Here is a 20,525-nt window from a genome sequence, read left to right as displayed (position 1 = left end):
GCCAAATTTATAGTCTTTGGGCTCGGTGAAGCATATTTAATAAAGCTTGGTTTTTTTTTTTTTTTTTTTTTTTTTTTTTTTTTTTTTTTTTGTGTGTGTGTGTGTGTCGCTGCACATTATAAAAGCTTTCTGGTATTCTTGCAGAAATCTTCTGTTTTTTACAATGTCAAGGTTGGCAGCTACAGTTTCTTCACTCTTGTCAAATTCTGTATAGATAGTATTTCTTCAAAAGTTAATAATTCTTTTTTTTTTTACCTTTAGTTAATGGTAGTTGGCAAAATATTAGGCTGTAGTGTTTTTATAAAACCTTAAGCTTCGTTAATGCTATAATAATGGGAATATATTAACTATGCACTTTTGTAAAACATCAGCTTGTGTTTTAGCAAATGTTTTGCATGATGCCAATAAATGCATCATAATTTTTTTTAAGTTCAGCTTATTTTTATAAAATTTAATAATCATACCTAGCATTATGTAATGACTATTTGTAGCTTTTTCATGTGAGTAAAATATATATAAACCGAAAATTTTCTAAACATTTTTAGATCTGGGACATTGGTGGGCAGCCAAGGTTTCGAAGTATGTGGGAGCGATATTGTCGTGGGGTGAATGCTATTGTGTAAGTATTCTACTTTTTTGAATACTTTCAATAATTACTGTGCATGAATTAAAATTTTAATATTATTTATGTTAATGTATTTATGTGTAATGTAAAAGTTACTTAATAGATTTTCCTCTAATTTGTGTTATTTCGTTATTGAGTAGAGTTTTTTTTTTTTTTTTTTTTGTGTGTGTGTGTGTGTGTGCGAGATTAGTATTTAAAATAGAGATAATTGAATTTTCCAGGAGTAAATGCTGTTTAAAGTTTTTTTTTTTTTTTTTTTTTTTTTGTGTGTGTGTGTGTGTGTAATTTTTAGTTTTGAATTCCACATCTTTTAAACTTTTTCAAGGTCTTGTTGATTGCTGTAGCATTTGAAAGTATGAAGGAAGCAATGACATGGATACAGGAGAGCAAGGGGACAAATGTCCCTGGGTGCAGCGTCAAGGGGGTGCCAAACTGATGTTATAAAATTTTAGAATGAAATGCTTTTTATTCTTTGCAAACAGGAAGGGTGGACGAAATCTTTGGTTGTCCTTGGGCACTGAAAACCCTAGTAATGACTTACTAGGGTTTTCAGTAAGCCATTACTAGTAATACATAAGTATTTATGTGTAAACTTATGCAGGTTTACCCACATAAATACATAAGTACCCTAGTAATGCTGCCTATTCATGTATTAAAGTATTATTAAACATGCAAGTGATAAAAATATCATTGTGAGAATATCTGTTTTTGAACATGTTTTAAAAATTGACAGTTGTTTAATGTATTCTTGTATTGCCTACATAACTCATTACTTTTCATGGCATGATCTGGAGGAATCTGTTAAATCTTACATAATTCATTGCATGAACACTAGGCTTGTTGAGTCAATCTAGACTTTTTAAAGATAATTAGAAAAAATATTGTGTGCACTAAGATCAATGAATTTTAGTGGTTGCTGAATGTTATGAAAAAAAACATTCATTGTTATGAAAAAAAAAAAACATTCAAACATTTACTATGTACATAAACCTATTCCAGGGCCATTGAAAAATGGCCCTGGAATAGGTTTATGTACATAGTAAAGATCTGAGTCCAGGATTTTCAGATATACTTCAGGAGATATGAACTCCACCTGTATTCTGTTGCCACTACATTGCTGTGCTTTTACAACCAAGATTGTGTGAAGATCTTCAACTTTTAAGAGCATGCTAAAGAATTAATCAGACATATTTGTATTTTATTTTTTTTTTCTTTAAAAGCAACTGATACCCAGCAGAATAATACAAGCCACACTGTAATTTTAGCTTTGTGGAGTAAAATGCTGAACATTTCAAAGAAGTTATAAGAAAACAAGAATAGAAAAGGTTTTATTCGTAATTGAAATAAAGTAATTGGCAATAAGGGTAGTTACTGTGTTGTTTCAGTAACTTGTAATTAATTCCTTTCATATCAAATTAGGTTCTAACTTTTTAACTATTCGGATTTTATAAAAATAATAATTTAAGCTGTTGCGTGGCATTTGATGAACTGAAATGTTCGGAATTTGATGCACTGCAAAATTCTGTCGAGCAGAACTGCATGAATTATATGCATATGTAGATTGCAAAGTCAACAGTATTTCGAGAAGGTGCAGATTTTGTTGCTTTCAAAATCATTTTTCAATAAAAAGTGTGTCATATTTCGCTTGTAGGGTAAAAGATTAAAGTTTATTCTCATGTTCGGTTATTAATTCAGTATGTTATCTGAATGCCTCTTTTTGTCCAGTGCTACATCAAAATTTGCAAGGTAATTGTGTATTATATGTTTGGCTTGTCGTATGTCCTTTGTGTTCCTTCATATGGCATATGAAATATTCCTACCAACAACACATCAAAATTTTGGCAATAAATTGTTGCAGTATGAATTCAATAATTGTTGTGTAGTTAGAGCATGAAGTTAGCTATTGGTTTGATGTGTGTTACAGCAAGTGCATATGCACAGTCTGACATAAAAGATATCTTTTTGGTATTATATGTTGTATATTTTTATATTGTCTGAATTAACATTTTTTTGAGCAGTTAAATCTTTGTTTAAAATTCTATGTATTGTTTTCTAGAGGATGCACTATGTTAATTTTTTGGAGAGCAATATGTTTTACAATGTCAAAAAGTAAATGTAAAAAAGGTCATCTAAAAATGCATCTTGCTTTATTATGTAATACACAAAACTAAGTATCTTGTAAATTGAAAGTTGCTGTGCTGGTAATTGGAAATTAGAATCACAAGCATGTGCATGAAAATTAAATATTACCTCATAAAAAAAGGATATAAATAGAAATGTTGATTAAGTGAAAAAGAAGTAAAGGTATTTCTTTCATTGAAGGAAAAATGCGATCTTGGTATGTTAGTTTGAAATTACATTTGAGAAGAAAGACTCTCTCTCTCTCCAGTAGTGAATTTTTAGTAATGATTAAGTAAATCTGTTCCCCTACCCCAAAACTGTTAAATTCTACTTCTGTAATATATTTTTTTCTCTTCCCTGCTTATGATTATGACTTTTCTGCTCTAGGTATATGGTTGATGCAGCTGATCTTGAGAAGATTGAAGCTTCACGAAATGAGCTTCATAATTTATTGGATAAACCTCAGCTAATGGGAATACCTGTTCTTGTACTAGGCAACAAACGAGATCTGCCTAATGCCCTTGAAGAAAAAGAAATTATCGAGCACATGTATGTTAATTTTAAGATTATTTTCTACTACTAGAGTGATTTTAAGATTTTTCAAATATTTTACTTGAGGCACAATGTAATTTTAATTTTTTAAACTGTGATAAAATTGCAGTTTTATGTATGCAATCCTGAATCGGGCCCAAAACAGGTATTGAATCAAATTTATTTTTAAAAAGGCATGCATGGAATTGCGTATTTAAAATCTTTATATATAAACAGTTTTCGAATATGTCTATGTATATATATGAGATAAATATGTAAATCAAAACAAATTAGCAATAGCTCCTTTAATCCCTTATTTTAATTTGTGTGTTTTCTGTCTCTGTTTGGAAATTAGCCATTGCTTAATAACTTTTTCTGGACTGCATCATTTCTGAAATAATCCATATTGTATATAGCTAACTTGGAATTTAAAATTTCCTGAACCCAAAACCTTTTGTCTTAATAAGCTGCCCTATTGGTTAACTAAGCACTTTGCTTCTGCTTCTCTTACTGTTAAGACACTGCCACACAGCTTTCTTCCTATTGCAACAGTTTTAAGGTGTGGTGTGGTGTATTTAGTTATGGCAAATCACACTAGGGCTATCTGCTTAAGGGAAGGGATGCCTTCGTGGAGGACTTTCTAAGGGAAACTGGCTCGTATACACGTCACACATGGGGAAAACCACGAAAACACCCATGCAGCCAGCCCGTTCGCGGGATTCGAACCTCGGACCGAACTACCAGTGTTTAGTGACTTAACCGCTCGGCCGCTGGTGGGCACAACAGTTTTAAGAATTTAAATGTTTTAAAATAGACACAACTAGAATGCCCTCTGAATTGTGGCCCCACAGTTGTCAGTTGAAACAAAAATGAGTATTTAATCTGCCACTCCTGCCAAGTTTGCTCTTCATGATGGATAAATATCTTAAATATCCAATCTGTAAGCTTTCCTATGTCATACGCACACACACACACACGTTTTGGGCTAAAATATGAAATAAAATAGTATACATTGTGTTTGCTAGCAGAATTTAAAGCCAGGAAAAGTAATGTAAATAATTAAAAGAATCTAAATGAAATTGAGATGCCAAACGTTTTTCAAAACCTTAAGTGATGAAATTTTCTATTCAGTTTAAATAATTGCTATGAAGATTTTTCGCTTAAGAATAAAAAAATATTTTCCTTTCACGTATGTAAGGTAATAAATTTTAAATTCTTGTATCTTAAATCCAATGTCCAAGTTTCCTTTATTAAAAAAAAAAAAAAAAAAAAATGCCAAGTTACTCTGAAGCTAATGTCTGGCCTAATCAAGGGTTTAAATTAGACTTCCACATAAACTTGTGTGTTTCCGTCTCTGATGTGTAGTATTGGTATACCACCTGTGATGCACCCAAGGAAAAACTGATATTGTGAGTATCTCTAAATGCACAGCAGGCTTTTCTTTGCTTATTATAATCAGCTGTTTGCTATTTGGAAATAAAAGAATTCAGGCATAAATCCAACAAAACTAAGATTATGACTTTATGAATGAATGCAACTGATTCTGGATATAAATTGACATTCTTTAAGGGCACAGAATTATATATTTAAATATTAAGAATTCCTGATTTTAAATACTTCTCCTTGTACCCCCTGGCGTTTACATACTGACTTAATATTATACTGAGACAGTTGCACTGTGGGAGAACACAAACACAAATCTAGTAACCACCAGAACCTCAAGGAAAACAGTTGGACCAAGAAGCGATTGGCAAAGACTTCAGACTTGTGAGGAGAAAGGCAGTAACTCTGTACTCCCTCAAGTGGAACCTCTGGTCAGGAGAGAGGTAATAACTCTACTCTGATTTGGTCGTTCGACTGGGGATGGCTTCTAGCCCATGTAGCATCTTGATGATGGTGGAAGCATCTTGATGACCAGTCAGATCTCCAGGTTTTCATTGTTCCCACGGACTTTTAATTGGATTACCCACCTCCCGCCTAATATGGTGGATTCTCAGCTGGGCCCAGTCCGTGTAGTGTTTGAACATTAAAACAGTGGAACATGTACCAAAATACTTGCTTAACTTACCCCTTCAAGGAGAGCCGAAAAAAACCACTTTTTTATTTGTTGAAAAGAAATTTTTTCAGAAAAATTGCTTGTTACTTAGCTAGGCAAAAAAAAAAAAAAAAAAAAACCTTCTGTTCACACATTGCATTTGACTTTTTGAAAAATTGTGAAATTTTTATGCTTTTGTCAATTTTTAATAGTTACTAAACTCACTGCTATCAAAACACTATAGGTCTTAATGTGAATTTCGGGACTTGAGGAGCATGGAAAAATTTTAAAATGTGTAATATCATATATGTACGAAAAGCTCAAAAACAATTGTTTAATCAATATTTCATAAATTTTGCCATAGACCTTTTTAAACAGTGGCTAATTATCAAATATTATGTACCTATATATTATAATTATAAATATTAATTAATTGTGTATGAGATAACTGATCTAGATAATTCTCACATACAAAAAAAATGGGGGGGGGCAAGGAAAAACTCATAATAGAAATTATTTGCAGAAGGAACACTATGTCTATTAAGGAAACACTGTGGTGTGAATTTTGATAGGAGATAAGATGATACGATGATAATTTAAAAATTAACTCAAAGAATTTTTGAAAAACTACAGGACTTGCTATAAAACTATAGCTTCTACCTTAATTTCCCATTTGACTGCACATCAGATTACTTTTGAAGAACTTTATATGATAGGGAGCAATACGATTGCAATTAATACTAGTAAAAAATTGTATTATAGAATTGCATGCTGGGAAGCATCATAACAATATATCACAATATACAACTCAAAATTTACTGTCAATGGGTTAACGGTCTCGTGCAGTTTCATAATCTATTTCAGCACTTGGATGGTGTTACCATGATCAATGGGCCAATCTGGAAAAAAACTCAGTGGCTTTAATTAATTTCAGTGGTTCCCTTTGAACTTGTTGAATTCTTCATTTCTCAAGTTGGCTGAAGAGTATTGAGTCAATTTTATGTGCTTGCTATTTCTGCTGCTGTAAAGCCAGATACAGTTTTAGAAGATGTAGCAGCTTCATGATTCTGGTCTGCTTTCACCCTCAAGACAACAGCACAACGAATGTCAGACTTAACATGGGCTTAAAAAACATACTGATGAAATTATGCAGTTAATACATTTTATTTCATTTTGTTACTGTGGTTCAAAATCAAAACCAGCAAAAATTTCACAAATGGTCCAAAGATAGTTTTTGAAGCCATCAAAACATCACAATATATAACTCAAAATTTACTGTCACTCGTCAACCCATAGACTCCAACCTTCAGCAAACCTTGTCAGTAGTCAACGCGTGAACGACATTTTTACAACTTTGAAAATGTGCGCGTAGCGTATGTTGTAATTAACCATTCATTAATTTTAAATTAATAATTAATTGTAATCAATTTTATTACATTTAAAATCCATATACATATAAAACTGAATAATTAAAAATATACCTTGTAAATTATATGCACATTTAATTAGAAATTTTCTTTTAACTCCTCAAGCATTCACTAATAAAAAGTACTTCAAATCACTACTAATCATAGAAAAAATCAGAAGCTATAAATCATATCTTTATTCTGGATATGATTTCTACAGGGAAATAAAATTTAAATAACCAAGAATGATACATATAAGTATTAAACAAAATACGCATAATTTATGAATGCAAAGATTTATATGTAGCATGCTTAGCAAGCTTAAGTTCTGATTTTGAGAATGTTTTTTATAACACAGTTCTTCATTTGCCTGCATATTTATTTTTTCAATCAAAACTGCTTCAAGAGTTTTAAGACCTAAATTTGGTCGAAATTCCGTCTGATTTTTTTTAACAATAGAAAAAATTCTTTCGCAAGCTGCATTTGAATGAGGTATTATTAAGACAGCAAGCATTACAGAAGGCAATACTTTGTATTTAATACACCCATTCATATTTTTTAATTTGGCAATTTCTCCCCATGCTATATCAATACGCAAATCTACAATTTCTTTTAAATCATCTACTTGATACATGGAAAATTCAATTTCTACTTGATTAAGACATTTTTCATCAATAATGGATGGAAAAGTATTCATCAAGTAAAGAACAGATGAAAATGAGACTTCAGTTCTCAGGTTGATGTCAGCAACTTCAGCATGTTTTAGAAATGGATCACTCAGTGGAAATTTATCAATTATATATGAACATGCAGTTACAAAAAAATCTCGCACAGAATTGAAAAATGATTTCACTTCACTTTCATTCAACTTGGCAATTTTTAAATATAGTCTTGTTTCCGCACCAATCACTAAATTTTCATTTTCTTTTTGTTTACTATACTTCTGAAATGGAATAGACGTTAGAGTAACATCTTCATTTTCTTTAGAAATTACTGATGGTTTTACGAATCTAACAAATAAATTCATTAAAAGTTCAAAAAGTTCTCTTCTCAATTTATGTATATAAGGAGCTTGTTGTTGCAAATTAATATTTACTGTTATAAACAAAGGCAAAGTATTTTTCAAAAATAACAAGTACAATTTGGTGGTCGGTGACTGTAAAATTTTTTTAATGTTTTGCAATCTCTTTCCTTCATTCTCACTGTTATCTGGTTTATCTCCAAAAAAATTTATCACAGCATCCCACTGTTCCAAAATCCTTGTTATAGATTCTAAAAGAGACAACCATCTCGTACTGCAATATTTCAAAATTTTATGAGATTTTGCATTCTGTCCCAAAATTTGTTGAGCAACTTTGAAGCTATGCTTCCGTTTCGAACTTTTCTCCAAGTAAAAATATATATCTATTATCAACATTTCAATTTCTGAGCCAATTAATTTTTCAGTAGCTTTTTTTGCAGCTATATGCAAAAGTGGCACGGACAACCTCGGGTGATTATACTTGGTTGATGCATTTTGATAAATGATGCTACACCTTTAAACTTTCCAATCATATTACTAGCATTATCTGAAGAAAATGATAAGCAATTTTTCCATTCTAAACCTTTGTTTTTAAAGTTTTCATTTATACAATTAAAAATACCTTCTCCTGTATTATTCAAGCATTCTAAAATAGAAATCAATGAAGTAATTATCACTCCCTTTTCTTTACTGTAGTATGTTATAACCAATGGGTACAGTTTGTTATCATTGTTATCATTACTTCCATCAGTACTTAGAGAAAATGATGTACTGCACACTGATTTTATAATATCAGCAACAGTATTTTCTGCAAGCGTTTTCACAATAGCAGCAGTTTTGGTATGACCGCAGCTAAATTTTTTTGCTATGGCAGAATCCGGAAACATTGCTTTGAAAAGCTCTTTGGAATGATCCGAAACAGAAAGCGGTAGATTATGTTCAATTAAAAAACGAACAAAATAGCATTCGGCTTTTATAGGATCTGTTTCATCATCTTTTATTAAGAAATTTGTTATTTCTTTAGATTTTACGGTGCCAAGTTCTATATGCTTTTGAGAAAACACATGCCGTTTACAGTCATCTTTTCCGCCATGAGCAACTGAGAAGTCTTTGTTGCATACACTGCAGTGTGCGTGATTTACAAAAATTTTGGATGCTTTAATGCATGGAAATTCTGAAGAATATGAATCTTTAAACTTCTGCTTTGATAATTTTGGCTTCTTCGTTCGAGGCAGCATTATGATTAAAAATCTTTCACCTGATTCACAGTTCACAAGACACACGCTAAGCTCTCGCCGTAAACTACACAATGCAGCCGAATGCAGCCTAAACACGCATCAGCAAGGAACCTGGGAGACAGACAATTGGGTGGAACTATTGATACGTCGTTAACGGTTGGAGTTACTGATCTACGATTGGCTAATTCTTCAAAACTAGGAACGCACTCAACACGTGATATATGATAACACGAGTATTCAGCCAATCATCGGATGAATTAGTTGGTTCCGTTTTGCGTACTGGTTCTCCTGCTCTTGTTTCTGTAAAATCCGTAGTTTTTTCCATACTTTTCGTAGCTCATAGTTTTTCATGAATTTCCGTAGAAACTACGGAGAATCCGTAGTAGTTGGAGTCTATGCGACAGTAACTCGGCGGAATTAATTCCTTTTTTCCCAATAATTCATTCTTTCTTTGTTCATCTCCCAAATTAAATCCTTGCAATGACTGTAAGAACACATATCAGAAAACTGTGGCTGTGCCAGTTGTTGAAAACTTGATTACTTTCCAAGGGGAAAACTGTTTAAAACTTCACTGCAAAAAAACTCATCTTGAAGCAACAGACTGTGTCAGTATGATTTGGTGGTACAATTATAAGGTATTTCTCCCGCCTTCTTAGTGAGCCTTCGTGGTGTAGTGGTGTGCACGCTCAGCACGTAATTGAGAGGTCCGCGGTTCGATCCCCAGTGAAAGCGTTACTCATTTTTCATCTCTCCGACCACAAAAATATATATATAATGTCTCTACACTGTTACAATATCTTGTTATCCTGTTACAATCTCTTACGATCATGTGATAAGAGAATTGTTTTAACTGGTCATGGACAATGGCAAGAATATTTATATAGGTTTCATAAAAAAATGTAAACTAAGTGTGGATGTGATGAACTACATGCTGATTTAAAAAAATATTTATGAAAATGGGTTTTAACAGATTCTGTAAGGACAGAATATTTTTATTTCAAAAGAAAATGAATTCTACTTATTTACAAATGAAAAAAAGAATGTAATCATAAAAGTAATAAACTAAACAATTTTGAACATTTTGATGTAGCTTATTTTATAGGAGAAAAGATGTATATTGTATTTAATTGATTATATATAAAATTGTTATATTTCATGTAAATGCTATTTCTGTTCAAGTATTTAAGTGTCTTTGATAAGTTTGTTTTGTTTTCATGTATTTGTGACATATGATCTCCATTCGTTGAGATCTACTGAGGAATTATTATTGATTATAGATAAATTTGTTACTGAATTTCCCCCTTGTATAACTTATTCAGAATAAAGGTTGAGTTGACCTTGTTCACCTGAATAGGATGAGGTATGGGTGAATAGCCCAGTTTTACTTGTTTTATTTTTTCTTTTATTAGTTGGTACTGGTTTGTTAAGTATGGTGGTACGGTCTTTTGGTTTTTAGTTTAGGTTGCTATAGAAACAAATTATGTGTATTTTTGTTTACAACTGTTGCTTTACGGTAAATTTTAACTCGGGTGCAAAAGCAAACTTTTTTTTTAAAATATACTTTTTTATTAAATGGAAGAAAGCGGCTGATGTTCTCGTAGAGATATGTGAAATTTATGCTGGTGATTGCTTAACAGAATTAATGTCAGAAGTGGTTTAAAAAATTTCCTTCTGCAGATTTTTCACTGGAAGATAACCAGTGCTCTATGAGACATTCTGAAGTTGATGACAAAATTAAAGCCATACTTGAGTCAAATTATATAGTTGTGCTGGAGTTTGCAAAAATGTTAATGTAACAAGCACAACAATTGAAAATCACATAAGATGTCTTGTACTCATTAAGAAGCTTGATATTTGGGTTCAGTATGAATTGAAAGGTAAATTATTTAACACAATGAATCGATGTTTGCGATACATATTTCTAAACATAATGCATTTGACCCTTTTTTGAACAAATTACTTGTCATGGAAAATGGATTGTCTGCAATATTACTAATTGAAAAAGATGTGTGTCCAAGCAAGATGAATCGGCACTAATCGTATTGAAAGCTAAATTATATCAGGAAAAGTTCATGCTGTCAATTTGGTGGGATTGCAAGGCTGTTGTGTATTTTGAGCTGCTTCCAAGCAATCAAACAATCAGTTCAGATATTTACTGCTAACAACATATGAAACTGGAGGAAGCAATCGAGGAGAAAATCCATAATTGGGAAATTGCAAAGGAATCATGTTCCACCCCCCGACAGTGCGAGACATCGTACGTCTTTAGCAACACGTTTGAAATCACTTAAGCATGGTTGTGAGGTGATGTTGCATATCCCATATAGCCCCGACTTCGCAGCATAATTGGATTATCATTTATTTAGAAGTTTTCATTAAATAGTAAAAATGCAATTTGACATAATCAGTAATAATGATGTCAAATTGCACTTGGTTGAGTTTTTGGCTGATAAATACCAGAGGTTCTATGAGTACAATCATGGTTACCAGAAAGTTGGCAAAAGGTAATCAAACAGAATGGAAGATATTTGACTAAAATTCATTTTTGGTATAGAAAAAATAATGAGTTTTATTTCACTCTAAAAAATTGGAATTACTTTGTCAACCTGATATTTGTATACGAAAATCTTTTATTTAATTTTGCAAAGCTTGGCAATATGTGCAACATATCCAGGGTATTGGTAAGAAAGATAAGAAAAGTGGGGTTCCCCCCCAGCCACCCTAATGGACAATATTGAAATTGCTTAAATTTTTCATTATAAGCTAATCTATCCACAATTTTTTACGTTGCTGCAGCTTTTGAAATAGATTGCTGTAAACTGCTATGCCTTTAAAATATGCTACTGTTAACTGCCGCAACATCTACTGGTCATTCAGTTAAACTAAAACTAAATTTTGTGTATTCAATAGTATTGATCAAAATGTATTTGAACTTTATTTTATTTGTTTTTCATTGGATTTAAATATTAGGAAGTATTATTAATACTTTTGAAAACAGAAATCATTCCTGTTTTTATTTCTTGCAAGTTTCATGGATTTTTTTTTAATATATAAATAGTGTATGGTAATTTATTATGTTTATTATCTATGCTTCAAAATGATTCCTCATAAACATTTAATTATTTAGGAATTTGTCTGCCATTCAAGATAGAGAAATATGCTGTTATTCAATATCTTGTAAGGAAAAGGATAATATAGGTAAATTTGTATTTATTATTGTATTACATGAAGAAGTTTGAATTTTATGTCTAAAATATATGAGTAAAATTGTATGGTTTTTTAATGCTTCCCCTTTTTTTTACATAGATATAACATTGCAGTGGCTTATTTCTCACTCTAAGTCTAGTGGTCATTGAACTGCAGTAATGAAAAGCCAGTATTTTTAACACTTCTCATAGTGAAAAAAAAAAACAATGCATATTGTAAGCAGGACTTTGTATGCAAAAGGAACTTATGAACTGGTGTCAATATTGTGAGGAAATCCTGTTGGTACTTTTTATCGAAGTAGTGAAGTGAATGGTCATAGCTGATATGGGCTGATGATTTATGTTGCTGTGTGTTTCAGTATTTACAGTTCACTTGAAGGCCCACTGAAGCTCTGCAGCAAAGTATCAAGTTTATCATTGTAATTACTTTGCAAGTGTTTTTATTTAAGTGCATTGCTAAAATTTCTTTGCTTATATTTGTTTAATTGATGGCATACTTTGTTTCTGTGAATGGCATTGTTCAGAAAAATTGTAAATGGACCCACATATTTGCCTTAGGAGTGTATTTATGTTAAGAAGAAAATATGTATCTGCTCTTTTTTGGGAGGGGTAATAGTGTAAAATTCTAACATTATTTTTGTGCATTTGTGGAAATATTTCTAAGCTGAGGAAGTTATTTAGTTAGCAGAAATAGGCAGAACATTTTTTAAATTGTATTTTAACCTAAGTTTTTATACCCAGTTTGCCCTCGATGATCTGTTATTTGTGGTTTCTTACCAGAAAATGCACATTTTGAATTTATATTGCTGAAATAAAACATGATGAATATAGCTTATAAAGAGTATCACTTTACCTGAAGTAATTTTTCACTCTTATCTGCTAAGATTCATTTCTTATTTGGCTATAACTAGCAGATAAAATAAATAAATATTTTATTTTACGGAATATAATGTGTGTTAAAAACTGAAAATCATGCATGTATGTAGTTGTAAAAATAAGTTTTTCTGTTCTCATTATCATGCTAAGCCATACATCTGAAGATGAGTATGTTCTTTTAATTGTTTCTTGTGAATATAAGTTTATTGTAAAATATTTCGCTTATATAATCATAAAAGAAATTATTTGGGGAATTTATAGAAAATTTGTACAAACTGAGCATTTATAAATATTTTCTTCACATTATGCAGATCTTAAGTGTAAGCAGTTATGAAAAATTTCAAATTTGAATGAAAAAAATTTAAACTGTTTTATTGAATGTTTCATAAGTCTTATTAAACTATATTGAAAATATCAACCGTCATTTATTTTATTAATCTGTTTGACAAGATAAAACACTAAATGTTTCTTCCTTGTTGTAGCATTTAGGGTTGCAGCAGAGATTGAATGTTAGTCATTTCATTTGTGAGCTTTTAAAAGGCGTAAAAATTTTTAGTTATACATTATGTTAAATAAGATACTGAAATATAAATTAGAAAATGGACTGCAATTAGCAGTGAGAATTGGGGGGTACTGTGTGTAAAACTTGAGTTGGAGAATGGTATACTGCATGTTTTAGAAATATGTCAGCTCTCATTGTTGCCATATTTTTACCATTAAAAATACGATTTGAATTTTTAATTCCTTGGATTTTCTTTTATTTATTTATCATAGTTACTGTTTTCTTGATACAGTTAGTGTTTTTTCCAACAATACCTTGATGCTTTAATATCGTAATATTTCTTTTTCCGTTACTCATGCTCAGTTAATTTATTGTGCTCAGATTTTTGAAGGAGGGGAGTTGTAATGCAATATCAGCTTTTTTCTTACTTTTTCTGTTATAAAAAATTTAAAAGTATAGAGATACATAATTTCAGTTTGTTAAAATTCATATTTGTGAATAAGACTTCTTTTCATTTTAAAAGAGACGTTCATTGCAAGTAAACTTGCAGTAAATTAGCTACAAACATTTTAGCCAGATACTAATAGCTGAGCAAGAGTTCTTTCTTTGGAAGCTACAAAGTGATTTCCAACACATTCCTTTTCAAACTCTGTATAGTTAGACATGAGACATGAAAAGAATATTTTTCTTTTACATTCCAATTCACATTCCACTTTTCATGTTATAGAAAAATATTTCAGAACTTGACGCATATTTTGTGATAAAGGCATTTTTGTGTTTGTATTGTAACATTATTTAGCTTCATTTCGTCATGTTCAGTAGCTTGAAAACTATATACAAAGACTAAATATTGCAGTTATTTTTCTTCTTGCCTCTGTAAAGGTATTAGGAAGTTCATATCTAGTCTCTAAAGAGTTGAAACAAAATCAAGAAGAGTAAATTATGGTAAATGCTGAATTTCAAGCCTTTTTTTAAAATGGAACTCAAATGAAAAGTCTAAGTACATTCAGACAGATGGCAATCACCTGTCTTTAGCAGCAGATTACTGAAAGGAATGAAGCATTGCATCTTTTTCACTAACCTGAAAGGTTCAGTTTTACCAGTTAATAAATTTAGCATATACTATTTTTCATAAGTATCGGGTGAAGGAATTCAAGGATTTTAATGTAACAAATATAATCAATTCATATAAAAAAGTTGCTGAATTGCTGGTAATATTAGTGTCTCTATAAAGCACAGTAATATTTTTTTTACTTGAAATATGTATTAACATATGTTCAAACAATTCTGAATAAGAGAAATAGGGAAAATAAGATTATGAAAGCATTTTTTGAAATAAATTTAATTTTAGAATTTAAGAGATTTACCCTTTTTATTTTTGTATCTCATGCAACTTCTGCTGAAATTATAATGATAATAGAAATTAATGCTGTCAGTTAATAAAAAAGAGAAGTGTAAAGAGAGATAATAGGTGATATAAGAGAAATAAAAGGTGTTACTAATATTTCTATGCGTTATTCTTTATTTTACATAATTACATTGTTTTTATTTAAAATGCCTTTTATTCATTTCCTATTTGAAAGTTTGTGTAGCTTTTAAACAAAATGAGCGTTTTTATTTATTCTTAGTAACATTAAATTTTAAATGTCAGACTGTCATTTATCCATGCATACAGTAAAAGACATTCTTAAGTTTTCTGTTATTGAATGAATATGTCCATTTAAAAACCCACTCGTTTAAAATGTCATCTAGTCCATCTAAAATACCCCTCAAATCTTGAATGCTTATTAGGAACAGCAGAATTTAATGTGAGAAATATAGTTGATATCAAGTTGTCCAGAAACTGCATCATTTTTTTTTTTTTTTTGCATTTGCATAAACAATATGCTTTTTTGCTTAGTTTCTTGCACTTGTGCATAAATGTTGTTTTGTGATGCCCTGGAAGTTCGTGCTCCCTTAACTTGGTTGTTTTGATTACAAAAATTCAAATTGCAATATTTGCGGGTAATTTTAAGTCTGTCATTTGTGTCTGAAATTTCTAATCAATTATCCTTCTTGCTTTAATCATATGTAATCTCTTTGAAAGGTAGATATCACCTAAATTAAGTCTTAATAAAACATGTAATGTAGTTTTTTTAAAAAGAAATTTAAGGGGAAATAGCACCTTGTATCTTGCTTCTTTAATAATAATAATAATAAAAAACTGATGTAACTTTAATAAAATTTATTCTATATTTTCCTTGGTGAATTAAAATTATTTTAAGAATTACTGATTTGCATTCTTTGTTGTATAAATTAAGACATTTAATCAGCAATTTTAGCATTCAGAAGTAATTTTCAAGTAGAATAAGAATGAATAACTCCATGTATATTGAGTTATTGAGAATTATCAGAACTGAGATGTGTTTGAGTTGTTTTAAGTTATAAAATTATTGGACTTAAACTTCCTTTTCATACCATCTTCCTCTTATTTCTTATATGCATAAATTGATAATCGGCATTTGAATGAAAAAGTATGCTTAAAATAACAGGAAAGTATTTTCATCAGAACGTCATAAATCAAAAACTAAGATTTCAAACTTGGTAATTGACTGAATAATATTAATTCCGATCTCGATTGCTTTAATCTGGTACAAACAGAATTGTTATAGATGCCTAATATTTGATTGCTGTGAATCTTGTACGTAACAATTCCAATATTTTGTATCTTTTCATATGAATTCAGGAGGAAAAGACATAAATTCAGGATCAAAATACATATTTTATAACTAATTGCTGCAAAAATGTAAAAAAATATTTTCAATTATTCATGCTTCTCCACTTTAAAATGGCCATCATGTATATTGTACATTTATATTATATCTAAAGTCTGTACTGACTGATTGCTGTAAACACTTTTCTAAAAACAAAAGTATGAATGTGCTTGATCTGCATAGTTGCTCAGTCTCATTTTTCTAGCATCTTAGTCCTTTGCTTTTTTTAATCTCCATGTTCTCATCCATTTGTATTACTTTCTTGCTATTTATAGAACTGTTTTCCATTGCACTTCATATCTTTGCTTTCAACTTTAGCACTGTCTGCATATGATTTTAGACCTGAAAATTTTCTTTGTTTGAAAATGCTTTTGTCCTTTATATCCTTTCTAATCTTGGCAGTTTCATATTCTGCAGATATATATGAGAATTATTCTAAGATGTCGCAAACCAGCAGTTTGTTATCAAGCATCAAATGTGCTGAAAGGTCTGCTGGTTCATCCTTTCAATAACTTGAAATGGGTTCGATATAGTTCAGATGGAAAATTTCTGTATTGTTTTTGCATTTGCTTATCTATATATTAAAATGCATTTTGAAGATAATAAGCTTTTAAGAATTTTACTCATTTTCAGTAAAACGTGATGCAGAATTGAAGAGACGTGCTGTCATTCATCTGCAGTTGAAAGTTAAAGCCATAAAAAAGCTGGTATTCTTCAGTTCTTAAAATCTACAAATCTACTCTTCAATATATTTAGTTGTAGTAGGTCTTCAATATATTTAGTTGTACTAAACAGAGTAGTAGATTAAAAAAAAAAAAAAAAACTTGCATGTTTTCTTACTACTGCTGTTCTTGTTAAATCAAAAATGATTATTTAGGTAATAGTCTCTGAAACAAATGTATTCTTTTATGGTGGTTAAGTTGGTTTTTCATATACACACTTTTTTCTGGGGTAACTTACAAAGGAAACCCATAAGAAAATGTCTTCCATGTCAAAAATAATATTGTTAATGTTTTCTTGGATATTCAGCTGCATTATTTAAAGTTCTATTTAAAGGCATCTTTCTTTGTGCTTAGGCTGTGCAATATGCTTTCATTGGCCTTACATATATTCTGATGTTGTCATAAGGTGCAATTTAAATTCACTAGCAGTGGCTTAAACATTAATAAGGAAGTCTATTGTGTAATCTCCAACTTCAGTTGTGGGAATGTGTATGTTAATTTATAAAATCTAAAAATCAGAAGAATGCATTACTTGTGCACAAATACTAGTTTTTTTTTAAATGTCTTATTGCCTGCTATTTAAAGAAAAGCAACTTTGAATATTAAAACAGGAAATTTTGTGAAATATTTTATTGATTAGTTTATTAGCATAAAATTATTGCATCAGGAAACTTTGCATCTCATGAAGCATTAAAGAAAAAGGGAAAGCTTATTCATTTCAAGCCTTTATAAAAAAATATACATTTCATGTGTGGATGAGTTCCTAATATTGTGAATGGTACTTTCTTTTTGTATACTATTATCTAAGGAATGAAAAAAGTTTGTCTCATTTTACTTCAAGCATTTTATTTAAATTTATTTTTGAGGAAAATTTCTACTTTTCCTACCAAATTTTGATCGACGAAAATTAGCATGGGAAGATGTTCGTTATAATACCGTAATAATATAGTCCGTTCGTTACCATGATTATGTAAAACATATATAATTTGCATTTTTAAATTTCTCATTGAATATCATTATAAAACTTGCATTCATTGCCAATATTTAGATAAACCACTTTCCCTTGTAAATAGTAACTTTTACTTTTCCTGGTTATATTTTGGTAAGTATGATATGTTATGTCTTTAAGGTGTAAAGGCATCCATAAAATAAATGTTAACTCTAAAAGAGTGATCGAAAAGTTTTCGATTTGAGAGCCAACTTTGGAATGGTAATTAAAAGGTCAGCAGTGATCAAATATTTGTCTTACTGTTAAGAAGCAAGTACTTTGAAAAATCATGTTGTTTTACTTTTAAAAATGCAGTTAATGTTCTTTAGAGTGAAAATTAAGTGAAATACAGCTGATACTTTCTTAGTTTTATGTGCATTTTTAGTTTGAAATGCAAAAAAACTATGAAATCATGTTTCTGTACATATTAATCAGTGCTGATGTGTAGGAGCATTAAGTCAAAAGAAAAATTTCATTTTCAAATAATCCTGTACCATCTAAGATAATTAAAAACTGATAAGTATTAATATTTGGATGAATAAAAGTTTGTACTTTAGAGCTTTGCATACAGAACCATCCACAGACTTGGTATTTGTAAAGGAAATAACTGATTTATTATTTAATTTGTGATGCCAATATTTCAAATCTTGAAAGAAGCATACTTTTATAAGTTCCATTATGTCAAAAATTGATTGCCATTTTCTGTTCATAATGCATATTTCATCATTATTTATTGTTTTTCATGTTATCACATACTTTATCATGTTTTTTTTCCATAGTAATCTACTGCATAATTGATATCTAGTGCTATCGTAACATTGTGGAATGTTGTATAACATAAGCAATATTTTGTATAAATTTTTTTTATTGCATTCATTTGAATTATTGGAAGCAGTAGTGCAATATTATATAAAAGGAGATTTAGGGCATTCATAGGAAGTGTGCCGTGCTGTCTTATGACTTCATTGAAGAGGAAAAAAATTTATGTAAATGCAGAAATGTTTTGATAGCATTTCCTGTTGTATTTTTTCAGCAAAAAATTAGTTTAATGCAAAGTGAAAATGGAATATAATTTATTCCTAAACAAATTAAAAAATTTTTGTTTCTTATTTTGTTGTAAAATGATTAATTATAACATACATACAGAAAATCTGTGTATTTACATAAAATAGCTAACAAGCCATATGAATAGGATTTGAATGCTGTAGTATATGAGAATTGCTTGTGAAATCTGTGATACTTTGTTTATGAGCTCTTTTATGATTTTCTACAGATTGGGAATTTCAAAAATATAACATTTTAATCAGTTTACTGAACAGAAAAGGTGTATTATTAGAAGTATAATATTATGAAACATTATTGTAATTTATGGTTCACAAAGAACTATTTCTAAACCATGTAATGAGACATTTTATTAATAAATTTCAATGAAAAATCGTTCTAGTTTTCTAAATTATACGAGGCAAAGGAATAAAAAATACTCTACAAAAGATTTAGTTTTTTCTATTAAAATATGCTTTTAGTTAAAAGTTTTTATGTGTAAAATTTTTAGGTATTTTGTGAGGCACAGAATATTGAAATATTTATTTGAAAAGATAATGTGTTTATAAGACAAAAATTTAACCTGATTTTCGGTTTTATGATTTATTTCTATAACTTTTCTCCCTTCCACCTTTTATCTCTAGTTTTAAATTTTTCAAATTCATTCTAAGTAATAAGATTTTTTGATGAAGTTTCATTAAAGGTATATATGTTTAGCTTTTTGTTGTAGCATTCCTCTTTGGTCTACATTTCATTTAATTAAAAAGAACCAAAAGTTTTAAGTATAATTGAGCGAGAGTAGTAGCTTAGAATGTTTATTATTACATTTTTAAATTGCTTAAAATTTTTCACAAGTTAAAGCATGAAAAATGTAAGAAATAGAATGTTGTTCTAAAGTATGTTTGTGGATTGTATGCATAGTGTGTTTATGTATGTTGACCCCACCTCTGAACCAGAAATGAGATTTCTTTTCCAAGGAATTTAAATAACATGTGCAACATTTCAAGTACAAGTTTCATTGTACAGATGTCATTTCTGTAACTGGATCTTAATTTTCTTCATTAAATTCATACTTTTCACTGCTTTTCATGTGAGCAGCTGTCAGTGTAGGTATTTTTATGTGCTAAGTCATTTTTAATGAAGATATAAAGTGATATGAAAAAGGGGAAATTTTTTTTCTTAATTTTTCCCCCGTATAAAGTATCTTTGGGTGCTGTCTTTTGCCATGATAATAAATTGTATGTTATACTACTGCTCACTCATGAAAGAGTAGTTGCAGTTTTGTAAACATTGTTCTAAAATGAATAAAATTGGAATGCAAGAAATTTTGTTTTATTTAAAAGCATTAAATTCATACTTATAATTTTTTCTGTTAGGTTTCTGTGCAGACATACGTATATATAAAAATGTGTGCTTCTTATTTCATTACCATCGAAGAACGTTTTAATATATATGAAAGA

General features: G+C 30.0%; 1 protein-coding gene across 1 annotated transcript in view; it reads left to right on the top strand.

The window, feature by feature from the left end:
* Arl8 (ADP-ribosylation factor-like protein 8) overlaps positions 1 to 15,065 on the top strand; it is a 48,967-nt gene extending 33,902 nt beyond the window's left edge. The window contains exons 3-6 of the mRNA XM_085808002.1: positions 546 to 619; positions 3,134 to 3,295; positions 12,105 to 12,175; positions 12,284 to 15,065. Coding sequence (XP_085664128.1) covers positions 546 to 619; positions 3,134 to 3,295; positions 12,105 to 12,175; positions 12,284 to 12,333 — 357 coding nt within the window. The 3' untranslated portion in view covers positions 12,334 to 15,065. The remainder of the gene's footprint in view (positions 1 to 545; positions 620 to 3,133; positions 3,296 to 12,104; positions 12,176 to 12,283) is intronic.
* The last annotated feature ends 5,460 nt before the right edge of the window (positions 15,066 to 20,525 follow it).

This window comes from Stegodyphus dumicola, chromosome X1, assembly GCF_044657685.1.
Source record: "Stegodyphus dumicola isolate Sdum_Otavi_A_Nest chromosome X1, ASM4465768v1".
Lineage (NCBI taxonomy): Eukaryota > Metazoa > Arthropoda > Arachnida > Araneae > Eresidae > Stegodyphus > Stegodyphus dumicola.
Note: the sequence above shows the minus strand (reverse complement) of the source record. Positions and strands in the feature narration are given on the sequence as shown.